General features: G+C 44.3%; 1 protein-coding gene across 7 annotated transcripts in view; it reads right to left on the bottom strand.

Annotated features, from left to right (window-relative positions):
• The window catches only part of PARVB (parvin beta), a 219384-nt gene that overhangs the window by 116704 nt on the left and 87206 nt on the right, over window positions 1-15474 (bottom strand). For all 7 annotated transcript variants that reach the window (XM_050925049.1, XM_050925040.1, XM_050925031.1 and 4 more), the window contains exons 8-9: window positions 15214-15233; window positions 8292-8353 (exon numbers count right to left, since the gene is read on the bottom strand). In XM_050925049.1, coding sequence (XP_050781006.1) covers window positions 8292-8353; window positions 15214-15233 — 82 coding nt within the window. The remainder of the gene's footprint in view (window positions 1-8291; window positions 8354-15213; window positions 15234-15474) is intronic.

Raw genomic sequence — 15474 nt, 5'->3', positions numbered from 1 at the left:
AAAAACAACTGGTAAACAATTGTCACAATACCCTCTTTGCCAGTGCACAAAAATAAAAAAAAATAAGAATTAAAGTGATATAGCAGTGAAAATTACTATCTTCATTGCAATAATATTATGGCAGGAGTCACCTCTCACAAGTTATTTTTCTTAGCATGCAAGCACATTTTTAGTCTTGGAGGAAATGCTATAGTGGTTTTGATTCAGTAGCAGGTTCTTCGGGGGAGCCATGGTAAGCGGCAGGAGTGTGCGCTGCCTGCCTTAATTCTCTAAACAGAGTCAATTCTTGCACCAAAATTGTTCTATGAGAACTGGGCATTGGCACTGGGCTGAGATTCTTGAATGAAGGGATGGTCTGTGTGCTGTTTGTGGCCCCTCTGTTCCAGAACTGATGTGTGTATATAAATAAACAAGTTACAATAAGATTATACCCAGGCTCTGTTGGTCTGATTTCCATCCCAAAAGGAACCTGGCCTGCAAGGCCCTAGACATCTGCTACCATTCAGCAGAGGAAAACAGTAGTATAAATATATACTAAAGGTATTTATCCCAACAACCTAGCCAACTGCTTAAAATATTTTTAGAGGTGATGTGGAGTCAGATTTTAAAGTTTATATTAAATGGACAGCATTCACTTAAAATTCAATCAACTTTTAAAAAATGCTTTAGCAGCAGTTTCAGAATGGAAAAATAAAAACTTGTCCAGGCCACAAGCCTAAACATGTTAGTTTAAATGTATCCTGGAAAACACCTCTTCTGTCCTGGTCCATGACTAGGGCTCCTAGGTGCTTTAATAATTCGGGCTGTCAAGTAATTAAAAAATTAATTGTGATTAATTGCACTGTTAAACAACAACAGAATACCATTTATTTTAAATATTTTCAAATATATTAATTTCAATTACAACACAGAATACAAAGTGTACAGTGCTCACTTTATATCTATTTTCAATTACAAATATTTGCACTATAAAAAACAAAACAAAAAATTTCAATTCACCTCATAAGTACTGTAGTGCAACCTCTTTATCATGAAAATTGAACTTACAAATGTAGAATTATATACCAAAAAAACTGCATTCAAAAAGAAAACAATGTAAGACTTTAGAGCCTACAAGTCCACTCAGTCCTACTTCTTGGTCAGCCAGTCACTCAAACAAGGCTGGTTACAATTTACAGGAGATAATGTTGCCCGCTTCTTGTTTACCTGAAAATGAGAACAGGCATTCGCATAGCACTGTTATAGCTGGCGTTGCAAGACATTTACATGCCAGATGCGCTAAAGATTCATATGTCCCTTCATGCTTCAACCACCATTCCAGAGGACGTGTCCATGCCGCTGATGGGTTCCCCTTGATAATGATCCAAAGCAGTGCGGACTGACACATGTTCATTTTTATTATCTGAGATAGATGCCACAAGCAGAAGGTTGATTTTCTTTTTTCGTGGCTTGGGTTCTGTAGTTTCCGCATCAGAATGTTGCTCTTTTAAGATTTCTAAAAGCATGCTCCACACATTGTCCCTCTCAGATTCTGGATGGCTCTTCAGATTGTTAAACCTTGGGTTAAGTGCTGTAGCTATTTTTAGAAATCTCACATCAGTACCTTCTTTGCCTTTTGTCAAATCTGGTGTGAAAGTGTACTTAAAACGAACATGTGCTGAGTCGTCATCTGAGACTACTATAACATGAAATATATGCAGAATGCAGTTAAAACAGAGCAGGAGACATACAATTCTCCCCCAAGGAGTACAGTCACAAATTTAATTGATGCATTATTTTTTTAACGAGCATCATCAGCATGGAAGCATGTCCTCTGGAATGGTGGCTGAATCATGAAGCAGCATTTCTGGCACATAAATACCTTGCAAAGCCAGCTACAAAAGTGCCATGTGAACGCCTGTTCTCACTTTCAGGTGACACTGTAAATAAGAAGCAGGCAGCAATATCTCCTATCAATGTAAACAAACTTGTTTGTCTTATGTGGCAAACTCAGGACAATTAGCTACCAGGAGAGGGGTAGTACTTAGTCCCAGAGGGGTTAAAAGGCCTCTCCCTATCCATTGAGGGGAGATAGCCACAGAGAAACAAGGCTCAGCTGGAACAGGGGTTACCAGGGAACTAATTAGCTTCAGCTGGCCCCAATTGCTGGGGACCTTTTGAAACCCTCCCTGGCAGGGAAGAGGAGAGAAGTAGAGTAACTGCCAGCGAGTAGGTGCAGCAGGACTCTGACACTCGTCCTGCAAGGCAGATTGCACTCTCCTCAGAAGGAGGGAAAAACTGAGCAAGGGACTGGGTGAGAAGGGATCGGCCAGACCCTGTGCGACCGGGAAGGGCTTTTGCTTTGCCCAAGCCTGCGGCTCCAATGCCGCAAGGGACTGAGCCAGCAGAGGAGAAGCAGGTACATCGCCACACTTAGCAATTGGCAGAATAAGAAGTAGGACTGAGTGGACTTGTACACTCTGAAGTTTTACTCTGTTTTGTTTTTGAGTGCAGTTATGTAACCCAAAAAAATCTGCATTTGTAAGTTAAATTTTCACGATGAAGAGATAGCACTTCAGTACTTGTATGAGGTGAACTGAAAAATACTATTTCTTTATCATTTTTACAGTGCATACATTTGTAATAAAAAATAATATAAAGTGAGCACTTTGCACATTGTATTCTGTGTTGTAATTGAAATCTATATTGAAAATGTAGAAAAACATCCAAAAATATTTAATAAATTTCAATTGGTATTCTATTGTTATAAGTGCAATTAATCGCGATTCATTTTTTTGAGTTAATCGCATGACTTAACTGCGATTAATTGACAGCCCTACTAGTAATACAAACAACAACAATTAAGTAATGCAAAGAAGCAAATTTCAGTTCCAATCTCTATGTAAAATAGTTACTCAGTTTTATGCTCAACAATTTAACATTGGTATTTGCACACGCTAATGGAATAATGCAAAGTCTTTGTCTGTTCTCTTCCAGATGAATATATTAACACAAGCTGGCTCACATTAATGGCTAGTCTTCTTTTTCCATCTGCCCCCAAAAAGAGGCATGTTGAAGGTGGAACAGAGAGTGGCCTGTGATCTGCATCAGGAGAACAGACCCACAGGACTGTTCCAGTTGTTGTAAGTGAGCATCCCTTTGGATATGTTAATGAAAGTGAAGTTTAAGAGTGAAAGTAAAATATATACATGCGCGTGTGTGTGTGTATGTGTAATAAAACTTCTTGCAGCCATAACTGATGAATCACAACCTATATATCTACCCCGCTGACAGCCACAGTACACTAGTGAGATTCTCTAACTGTGGAAGGGCACCCCTCGTACAACGCAATTGCTCAGATCAGACACTGGGTGATTATTTTGGATATTAATACCTGTAGTTTCTCTCAAAGTGCTGTATGGAAGAGTGCTGACAAACACCAAGAATGATCCAAAACCCACTTGAAATTATGGGAGTCTTCACTGATTCTAAGGCTGATCTAAAGGCGGAGGAGGCCTGAAATTACTTCAAGTCAAAGTTGCAGAAACTATCAAGAAAGGGGAAAAAATTCATAGGCAGGAGGTTCAGATCAAGCTGGAGGAGCAAGTGAAAATCCATCAATTTCATGAATTTGTTAGTCTCTAAGGTGTCACAAGTACTCCTGTTATCATCTCAGAGAGGTGATTAAGAAAAAGCAGAAAGACTACAAGGAGTGGAAGATGGGAAGGATAAGCAAGGAAAGCTACCTTATTGAGGTCAGAACATGTAGGGATAAAGTGAGAAAGGCTAAAAGCCATGTAGAGTTGGACCCTGCAAAGGGAATTAAAACCAATATTAAAAGGTTCTATAGCCATATAAATAAGAAGAAAACAAAGAGAGAAGAAGTGGGACCGCTAAACACTGAGGATGGAGTGGAGGTTAAGGATAATCTAGGCATGGCCCAATAGCTAAACAAATACTTTGCCTCAGTCTTTAATGAGGAGCTTAGGGATAATGGAAGGATGACAAATGGGAATGAGGATATGGAGGTAGATATTACCACATCCAAGGTAGAAGCCAAACTCGAACAGCTTAATGGGACAAAATCAGGGGGCCCAGATAATCTTCATCCAAGAATATTAAAGGAACTGGCACATGACATTGCAAGCCCATTAGCAAGAATTTTTAATGAATCTGTAAACTCAGAGGTTGTACCATATTACTGGAGAATTGCTAACATAGTTCCTTTTTTTAAGAAAGGGAAAAAAAAGTGATCCGAGTAACTATAGGCCTGTTAGTTTGACATCTGTAGTATGCAAGGTCTTGGGAAAAAAATTGAAGAAGAAAGTAGTCAAGGACATTGAGGTTAACGGTAATTGGGACAAAATACAACATAGTTTTACAAAAGGTAGATTGTGTCAAACCAACTTGATCTCCTTCTTTGCGAAGGTAATAGATTTTTTTAGACAAAAGAAATACAGGCCTGGTCTACACTAAGCGTTTAAACAGATTTTAGCAGCATTAAACCGATTTAATGCTGCACCCATCCACACAATGAGGCCCTTTATATCGATATAAAGGGCTCTTTAAACCGGTTTCCGTACTCCTCCCTGATGAGAGGAGTAGCACTGAAATCGGTATTACCATATCGGATTAGGGTTAGTGTGGCCGCAAATCGACGGTATTGGCCTCCAGGCGGTATCCCACAGTGCACCATTGTGACTGCTCTGGACAGCAATCCGAACTCGGATGCACTGGCCAGGTAAACAAGAAAAGCCCCGCAAACTTTTGAATTTCACTTCCTGTTTGCCCAGCGTGGAGCTCTGATCAGCATGAATGGTAATGCAGTCCCAAATACAAAAAGACCTCCAGCATGGACAGTACGGGAGATACTGGATCTGATCACTGTATGGGGAGACAAATCTGTTCTATCACAGCTCCGTTACAGAAGATGAAATGAGAAAGCATTTGAAAAAATCTCCAGGCTATGATAGATAGAGGCCACAGCACAGTGCTGTGTGACAAGCGTAACGGAAAGCCAAAGAATCAAATGGAAGCTCACGGAGGGAGGGAGGGGGTACTGAAGACTCCAGTTATCCCACAGTCCCCACAGTCTCCGAAAAGCATTTGCATTCTTGGCTGAGCTCCCAATGCCTGTAGAGTCAAACACATTGTCCGGGGGTTTCAGGGTATATGTCGTCAATTTACCCCCTCCCCCTCGTGAAAGAAAAAGGGAAAAAAATCGTTTCTTGACTTTTTTATATGTCACCCTATGTCTACTGCATGCTGCTGGTAGACGCAGTGCTGCGCCAATGAATAGCAGCATCCTCTCCCCTCCCCTTCCCGGTGGCAGACGGTACAATATGACTGCTATCCATCGTCATCATCAGCCCATGAGTGCTCCTGGCTGGCCTCAGGTGAGGTTGGCCGGGGACACCTGAGTAAAAATAGGAATGACTCCCGGTCATTCCCAGTAGATAGTACAGAACGGCTGGTAATCATCCTCATCATAGCAAAGGGGGCTGAGCTCCATCAGCTCCCCCCGCCCCACCTTCATGTCTAAAGAAAAGATTCTGTACTGCCTGGACTATCATAGCAGCGGGATGCTGGGCTCCTCTTCCCCCCCACCGTTTAATGTCCTGCCTCGACTATCACAGCAGCTGGAGGCTGACTCCCCCTCATTTTATCTCACTAAAAAGTCAGTGTTTCTTATTCCTGCATTCTTTATTACTTCATCACACAAATGGGGGACACTGCCACGGTAGCCCAGAAAGGTTGTGGGAGAAGGGAATCAACGGGTGGGGGTTGTTGCAGTGGCACCCCCCATGAATGGCATGCAGCTCATCATTTCTGTGGGATCTGACATGGAGTGGCTGTGCTCTCTGGTCCTCTGATACACTGGTTCTCTAGTACACTTGCCCCATATTCTAGGCAGGACTGACTCTATTTTTAAATAAATCATAAAGGAGGAATTGACTCAGGGAGTCATTCCCATTTTTGTCTTTGCGCTCCCGGCCGACCTCAGCTAAGGCCAGCCAGGAGCACCCATGACAGCAGCAGACGGTACAGAACAACTGATAACCATCATTCATCGCCAATTTACAATGGCACAGCAGATGGTACAGAACGACTAGTAACCATCTCTGCTTCCTTGCAATGGCAAATGAATGCTGCTGTGTAGCACTGCAGTACCGCCCCTGTCAGCGGCATCCAGTACACATACGGTAACAGTGACAAAAGGCAAAACGGGCTCCATGGTTGCCATGCTATGGCGTCTGCCAGGGCAATCCAGAGGAAAAGGGTGCAAAATGATTGTCTGCTGTTGCTTTCACGGAGGAAGGATTGAGTGACGACATTTATCCAGAATCACCCGTGACACTGTTTTTGCACCATCATGCATTGGGATCTCAACCCAGAATTCCAATGGGCGAGGGAGACTGTGGGAACTATGGGATAGCTACCCACAGTGCAACGCTTCGGAAATCGACGCTAGCCTCAGTACATGGACGCACACCACCGAATTAATGTGCTTAGTGCGGCCGTGTGCACTCGACTTTATACAATCTGTTTTACAAAACCAGTTTACGTAAAATCAGAATAATCCCGTAGTGTAGACATACCTGCAGTGGATCTAATTTACCTCAATTTCAGTAAGGCATTTGATACGGTTCCACATGGGGAATTATTAGCTAAATTGGAAAAGATGGGGATCTATATGAACATTGAAAGGTGGATAAGGAACTGCTTAAAGGGGAGACTACAATGGGTCATACTGAAAGGTGAATTGTCAGGCTGGAAGGAGGTTACTAGTTGAGTTCCTCAGGGAACGGTTTAATCTTTTTATTACTGACCTTGGCACAAGTGGGAATGTGCTAATACAGTCTGCAGATGACACAAAGCTGGGAGGTATTGCTAACACAGAGAAGGACCGGGATATCATACAGGAAGATCTGGATGATGATGTAAACTGGAGTAATAGTAATAGGTGAAATTTAATAGTGAAAAGTGCAAGGTCATGCATTTAGGGATTAATAATAAGAATTGTTATATATTGGGGAGGCATCAGTTGGAAGTAACAGAGGAAGAGAAGGACCTCGGAGTATTGGTTGATCACAGGATGACTATGAGCCGCCAGTGTGATATGGCTGTTAAAAAAGCTAATGCAGTCTTGGGATGCATTAGATGAGGTATTTCCAGTAGAGATATGGAGGTGTTAGTATCGTTATACAAGGCACTGGTGAGACCTCATCTGGAATATTGTGTACGGTTCTGGTCTCCTATGTTTAAGAAGGATGAATTCAAACTGGAACAGGTACAGAGAAGGGCTACTAGGATGATCTGAGGAATGGAAAATCTGTCTTATGAAAGGAGACTCAAAGAGCTTGGCTTGTTTAGCCTAACCAAAAGAACGCTGAGGGGAGATAAGATTGCCCTTCATAAATATATCAGAGAAATAAATATCAGGAAGGGAGAGGAATTATTTAAGCTCAGTACCAATGAGGACACAAGAACAACATTAGGACATTAGGAAATTTAGACTTGAAATTAGACGAAGGTTTCTAACCATTGGAGGAGTGAAGTTCTGGAACAGCCTTCCAAGGAGAGTAGTGGGGTCAAAAGATATATCTGGCTTCAAGACTAAGTTTGATAAGTTTATGGAGGGGATGGTATGATGGGATAGGCTAAATTTTGGCAATTAATTGATCTTTGATTATTAGCGGTAAATATGCTCAATGGCCTGTGATGGGATGTTAGATGGGGTGGGATCTGAGTTACTACAGAGAATTCTTTCCTGGGTGCTGGCTGGTGAGTCTTGCCCACATGCTCAGGTTTTAGCTGATTGTCATATTTGGGGTTGGGAAGGAAATTTCCTCCAGGGCAGATTGGCAGAGGCCCTGGAGGTTTTTCGCCTTCCTCTGCAGCATGGGGCACAAGTCACTTGCTGGAGGATTCTCTGCACCTTGAGGTCTTTAAACCACAATTTGAGGACTTCAATAACTCAGACATAGGTTAGGGGTTTGTTACAGGAGTGGGTGGGTGAGATTCTGTGGCCTGCGTTGTGCAGGAGATCAGACTAGATGATCATAATGGTCCCTTTCTGACCTTAAAGTCTATGGGTCTATGATTCCAATAAGCACTGGGCCAAGCCACAAAGCTTCAAGATAAGCACTTCAGTTGTAACTTTGGAGTGAAATTTCTATGATTCTGATGGGCATATTTTTTTCCACTGATACCACAAATATTTTCTACAGGTTTCCAGACTTCTGGGACCTCTTTCTGCTTAAAAATCCACTACTGATCACAGTAGGAAACAAATTTGTAAAATATTTTACCTTTTTCACTACGCTGAGTTTATCTGGTGCATGGTCAAAGAGGGTGTCAAAGGCATCTCGTTCTGATTCATAAACAGAAGAAAGCAATGTTAGATAAATCAATTCTGCTGTAATAGTCATATGTGGAAGCAAATTATGCACGTTAATTCTCTTTGTTCCCTGTCTTAGGAAACACACAATGGAGATTCAAACAAAAATCAGTCAGCCAATATAGGTGTCTAAAGGCCAGAGCAAACTGCAATGAAGTTACTCACATGCTTGAAGTTAGTCACGCAAGTAAGTGCCTTGCTGAATTAAGGCTTGAACACAGACCTGATTTCCCCCAATCCTCCATCCGAGTATTCAATGTAAAGAACAAGCATTTAGCACTTCCATAGTGCTTTACACTTTCACAGGTCTGCACAAACACTATTTAATTTTATTTAAATTGATTCAAACTAACTAAATATGAGTGCATTACTTCTGTTGGAATCGTAATGGTAAATCCACTGCATTTGATGAAGGTTGTATTCATGCTGAAATCAATGAAACTCATTTTCCTTTTGTCTGAAGGGAGACTGTGCATTCTCCAGCGGCTCCAGAGCCACAGGCCCCAAAGAGGTGGCCGAACTCTAGCCCAACTCTTTTTTTCCCCCCCTTGGTCCCACAAAATGCTTAATTTGTACTAAAAAAGAGGTGTCAGGACTCCAGCGATTTTTTTACATTCATAACTGATGCAGCAAGCACAGAGGTGCCAGAGCTCTGAACTGCCAAGACTAGAGATGCTGGGGCTCAGCCCTGGCACACCCTGGCACAAATTAAGCACTGATCCCAAATCACTTTCTCAAATCACTTTAGACACAATCTATGCTCTGGATTCATATCATGCTATGGTGGTTTCAGCCTTTAGCTTATTATTAAAGCAGACAGAAATTTCCCAAATTTTGAGGGTCTGGATGAAATTTTCCATTGCAAACTGTAAAAGCAGCAAAGAGTCCTGTGGCACCTTATAGACTAACAGACGTTTTGGAGCATGAGCTTTCGTGGGTGAATACCCACTTCGTCAGATGCATCTAGTGGAAATTTCCAGGGGCAGGTATATATATGCAGGCAAGCTAGAGATAATGAGGTAGTTCAATCAGGGAGGATGAGGCCCTGTTCTAGCAGTTGAGGTGTGAAAAGCAAGGGAGGAGAAACTGGTTCTGTAATTGGCAAGCCATTCACAGTCTTTGTTTAACACGATCCATTATCTACAGCCAAGCACTGAGGTACAACCGCATCTGCTCTAACTCCTCAGACAGAGACCAACACCTACAAAATCTCGACCAAGCATTCTCAAAACTACAATACCCGCATGAGGAAATAAGGAAACAGATCAACAGAGCCAGATGTGTACCCAGAAGCATCCTACTGCAAGACAAACCCAAGAAAGAAACCAACAGGACTCCACTGGCCATCACATACAGTCCCCAGCTAAAACCTCTCCAACGCATCATCAGGGACCTACAACCCATCCTGGACAATGATCCCACACTCTCACAGGCCTTGGGTGGCAGGCCAGTCCTTGCCCACAGGCAACCTGCCAACCTGAAACATATTCTCACCAGTAACTGCACACCGCACCATAGTAACTCTAGCTCAGGAACCAATCCATGCAACAAATCTCGATGCCAACTCTGCCCACGTATCTACACCAGCGACACCATCACAGGACCTAACCAGATCAGCCACACCATCACCGGTTCATTCACCTGCACATCCACCAATGTAATATACGCCATTATATGCCAGCAATGCCCCTCTGCTATGTACATCGGCCAAACTGGACAGTCGCTACGGAAAAGGATAAACGGACACAAATCAGATATTAGGAATGGCAATATACAAAAACCTGTAGGAGAACACTTCAACCTCCCTGGCCACACTATAGCAGACGTTAAGGTGGCCATCCTGCAGCAAAAAAAACTTCAGGACTAGACTTCAAAGAGAAACTGCTGAGCTTCAGTTCATCTGCAAATTTGACACCATCAGCTCAGGATTAAACAAAGTCTGTGAATGGCTTGCCAATTACAGAACCAGTTTCTCCTCCCTTGGTTTTCACACCTCAACTCCTAGAACAGGGCCTCATCCTCCCTGATTGAACTACCTCATTATCTCTAGCTTGCCTGCAGATATATATATACCTGCCCCTGGAAATTTCCACTCATGCATCTGACGAAGTGGGTATTCACCCACGAAAGCTCATGCTCCAAAACGTCTGTTAGTCTATAAGGTGCCACAGGACTCTGCTGCTTTTACAGATCCAGACTAACACGGCTACCCCTCTGATACATTGCAAACTGGATTTTCAGTATAAAAAAAATACTGAACATTTTCAAACAAAAATATTTAATTGAAAAACATTCAGTGTTTTGTTCCGCTACAGAGTTAGCTGAAATTTTTTGGTTTTTGTTGAAAGATTTCAACAAATTTTTGACATATTTTGAAGATCCAGTAAAATAATTTGTAAAAATTTCCATATTTGTTTGCTTAAAAACAGATCTACTTATTATCCAAGCTCTACATAGCATATTTATAAGCCCACTCCTCCCTTCCACTCACCATAGTATCTCAGCATCTCAGAATCTTTAATATAGTTAATTACACAACACTCCTAGGAGAGAGGGGAGTGCTACTATTCTCATTTTACAGAATGGAAATAGAGGCATAGTGAAGCTGCGTGACCTGCCCAAGGTCGCAGAGTTTGTGGCGCAGGAGGGATTTAAACCTAGGTCTCCTAAGTCCTTCATGGACCACATGCCTTGAAGATTATTTCTCATTATTTTAAATAACAATGAGATGATGTACCTAGTCCCAAACAAACAGTGTGAGAGATGCTATGAAGAAAGGAAAAAAGTTAAACAGAGGAAATACCAAAATGCTTGCTTTTCATTCTAAAGGCACAGAACTACTGCACAATATGGCACATGCTGTAGCAGAATCTGCACCATGGGAGAACAGGGTGAGGAGGGAGAAAAAAGGGAAGCTATTCCATGCTACTATATAGGAGTGGTAGGAAATGTTTGTAGGCATTGCAGACCGCCCTCAGTTCCAGGAGGCTGACATGTAAGGTGGACTTAGTGAGCATCCATGTGCCCTGCATAGTGTGCTTGCATAGATTCACTCCCCAGTCGAAGAGGGAGGCATCAGTGGTAAGTATCACAGCAGGTTGAGGTTGCAGAAAAGGGACCCCAGCACAGACATTGTCAGGCCATGTCTACCACAGCAGTGAGTCCTTGACCTGGGTTGGCATGGACAGGAGTTTTTGCATGCTGTGCTTGTGAGGAAGATATACTGTATGGAGTCAGCCCTGAAAACACTGCATGTTCAGCCTCGTGTGTTTGACCACAAATGTAGCGGCAGCCATAGGTCCCAGATATTGGAGGCATGTATGTGCCGGGATTTGGGGGCATGCTTGGGTGGTTGAGAGTTGTGTTATCACTGTGAACCTATGAGGTGATAAAAACGCTCTTGCCCACTTGGCATTGGATAGAGCACCAATGAATTCCAGCGTTTGCACAGGGGTTAGTGTGGAGTTTTCAGAATTAACAAGGAGGCCCAGTTTTGTAACAAGTGTCATTGTAGTGTGGACTGCTAGGAGCATTTCGCTCTCAGATGGCACTTTGAGAAGGCAGTCATCTAGATACGGAGAAATGGTGATGCCTTGTTTGCAGAGGAAGGCCATGACCACTGCGAGTACTTTGGAAAAAAGTCACGAGCTGTGGATAGTCTGAAGGGTAGTACCCTATACTGGTAGTGACCGTGGCCAATGATGAATTGTAGGAAATGTCTGTAAGCAGGGTGTATTGCAATATGAAAGCACGCATCCTGTAGGTCGAAGGCCGAGAACCAATCCCCCTGTTCCAGTGCTGGGATGATGGTGGATAGGGTGACCATCTTGAAATGTTGTAATTTGACAAATTTGTTGAGATTGAGAAGGTCTAGGATGGGGCGCTAACCACCAGACTTCCTTTGTACCAGGAAGTTGTGAGAGCAGAAATCGCATCCTCTGTGCTGTGGAGGGACCAGTTCTATGGCTCCCAGTTGAAGATATCTCACCCTCCCACTCCAGAATGGGCTTGTGAGAGGGGTCCCTGAAGGGGGAGGGGAGTTGGCAGGATGGTATAGCTAGGAAGGGAACGGAGTAATCTTCCTTTATTATTTCCAGGACCCATCTGTCCAAGGTAATGTTCATCCAAGATGGTAAAAATTGAGCTAGGCAGTTGCCAAACTGTTGGTGTGTAGATGGAAGTACAGATTGTATGGGCAACTGGAGCAGGCAGGAGGTTCTCTGGACCTCAACAACACCTTCAAATTTCCTGCTTATTAGAGGGTGTGTGGGACAATGTCCCTCATGCAGGCGATTGTCTGTGCCCGTCAGATCAGTGACGTCGGTGTTGGTTGTCAAACTGCCACTGTGAGTAGTATGGCTGAGGGTGAGATTGTGGAGAGAGCTGATATTTTCCTGATCTTTGTTGTGACTGTGGCATGTATATACCGAGAGATTTTAGAGTGGCTCAGGATCTTTCAACGAGTGTAAGGAGTTGTCCGTGCACTCAGAAAAGAGTTTTTGTCTCTCGAACGGGAGATCCTCAACCGTATATTGCACCTCCTTAGGGAATCTTGAAAGATGCAACCATGATTAACGTTGCATTATTACCGCAGCAGCAATAGACTAGGCAGCTGTATCAGCTGAGTCCAGGGAGGCCTTCAGGGTCATGCAGGCTATTAAGTGACCTTCTGAAATGAGGGGCAGGAATTGTTCCCTTTTTTCCCTCTGGCAGATCCTGGTAAAGTTCCTCCAGCTTAGAATAAATTTTATAATGATATTTGGCCATAAGGGCCTTGTAGTTGGAAATTCAAAATTGGAGGGTAGCAGATGAATAGGATTTTCTGCCCAAAAGATCTAAATATTTCCAGTCTTGGTCAGGATGACCGGATTGGGACTGGCATTGATGGTCTCTCTCTTACACCACATTCATCACGAGGGAATGCAGGGCCGGATGTGAAAATAAAAACTCCACATTTTTTTGCAGGTACATAATATTTCCTATCTGCCCGTTTGCATGTAGCGGGGATAGAGGCTGGAGTCTGCCAAAGAAGGTTTGCAGGTTCAAGTAGTGCACCATTAATAGGTAGGGCAATTTTTGTTGAGGGAATATATGGTTGCATCCATGGGGGCCCCTGAAAAGGCTGAGTGCCCTCAATTGCCGCAGGGTAAGGCTGATAAGTTGATGTCAATTGCCCTGATGTTGATGAGGCAAGAGAGTCTTGATAATCACCCATGTCCTACTCAACATCAGGAGATGCTGTCCTTGTGGGAGAGCGCAAAGAATATGTCGATTGAGAAGTGGGTGAAACTTGGGACACCTCCTGTCTGAGGAGTGAAGAATCTGGAGTGTCAGATATTGTGAGGCCTGACAGCGGTGTGAACGCCTGAGGGTGATCTCTGGTTATTGCCTGTGTTGAGCATGGTGCTGAGCTGTGATATGGAAAAGGGTCAGCAGATGGCGCCAGAGAACTTTTTGAAGCCATAGCTTGTAGGAGTTTGTAATCCCGACAGTCTCTCTCAGAACTGAGAGCGTGGAGGGCAGAGTACAGAGGCCGACTGGCAGGGGCGGCTCCAGGCCCCAGCACGCCAAGCACGTGCTTGGGGTGGCATGCCGTGGGGGGCGCTCTGCTGGTCGCCGGGAGGGCGGCAGGAAGGCAGCCTTCGGCGGCATGCCTGCGGAGGGTCCGCTGGTCCCGCGGCTCTGGTGGACCTCCCGGTCCTGCCTGCGGGAGGTCCTCCAAAACCACGAGACCAGTGAACCCTCCGCAGGCACGCCTGCGGGAGGTCCACCAAAGCCGCGGGACCAGCGGACCCTCTGCAGGCACGCTTGCGGGAGATCCACCAGAGCCGCGGGACCAGCGACTGGCAGAACGCCCCCCGCGGCATGCCACTGTGCTTGGGGCGGCGAAATGTCTAGAGCCAGCCCTGCCGACTGAAGAGCGATCTGCTCTTGATTTTTGGTGGGTCTTCACTAGACCCGCTAAATCAACTGCCTGTGGATTGATCTCAGCGCCTTGATCCTGGCTGTAGTGTAGATGTAGTGTAGGAGCAGCTTTGTGCCTCTGGTCAGAAGCCGTTAGAACCACGGATCTAGCTGGGGATGGCATTCCTACAGTTTGCACCTCAGGAGCTTAGGGTGGGACCGCTCTCTTCTTAGTGTCAGCCTGGACAGAGGATGATCTTCCCTTACGTGCGGGAAGGGAGTGAGGGTTGGCAGACAACCTTACTGAGCGTGAGGGTCTCTTAAACCTAGAGGAGCCAGGCATAAGGGTGAGGGAGTAGCATCCCTGACAGGAATTAGGGAAAACAAAAAACTAATTACATTCTTTTATTTATTTTTTTTTAAGGATGAAGGAGAAGAAAAGAAAATGAAGGAGCTAACTAACTATGAGAGGGAAAAACAGGTAAGAGACTGTCTAAATTACGAAGTAGGATCTGCTAACTGTTCCGTTCCAGAGCACAGGTGGTAAAGAAGGAACGGGTCAGACTTCACAGCACAGGGCAGGAGAGATGCACATCTGCGGTCTGATGGGCACTGCTTTTGAAGATCTCCAATTCCAGACGCAAAGGTGCTGCCGCACCTACAATGGAGCACCCACAGGGACATCACTCGAAGAAGTAGTTCTGGCTCTTTTGGTAGCTGTTCCTTGTGCTCCATTCCCCACTCCTCCCTGGCACTTCAGGCAGGACTCCCCACAGCCAGTAACAGAGATGTCCCAGCCATGTGCTCCTGCCCTGTGCAATTGCCTGCTCCACTGACCTGGGCTACCCAAGATACACTTATAAGAAACATACAGATGCTTTGTCACTGTGTTTAATAGGGCAACTTCCAAAGGTTAATGTGTTACTTACCAAATCTTCCCATCATCATCCTGCAAGTGAGAACATGAGAAAACATACATTTAGTTCATGAATCATTACCTTCAATGAAAAGACCCTGGGCTTAAAGGACCTGATCCTGTGCGGTGCTAAGGACCCTCGACCCTCACTGAGGTACAAGTCTCAGCACCCAACAGAATCAGACCCAACATGCTGGAGGAAGAGAATGGGCCAAATTTATCCTGGGTGTAACTCCACTGATGTCAGTGGAGTTACACCAAGATCAGTGAGGCT

The sequence above is a fragment of the Gopherus flavomarginatus genome, chromosome 1 (genome assembly GCF_025201925.1).
Source record: "Gopherus flavomarginatus isolate rGopFla2 chromosome 1, rGopFla2.mat.asm, whole genome shotgun sequence".
Taxonomy (NCBI): Eukaryota; Metazoa; Chordata; order Testudines; family Testudinidae; genus Gopherus; species Gopherus flavomarginatus.
Note: the sequence above shows the minus strand (reverse complement) of the source record. Positions and strands in the feature narration are given on the sequence as shown.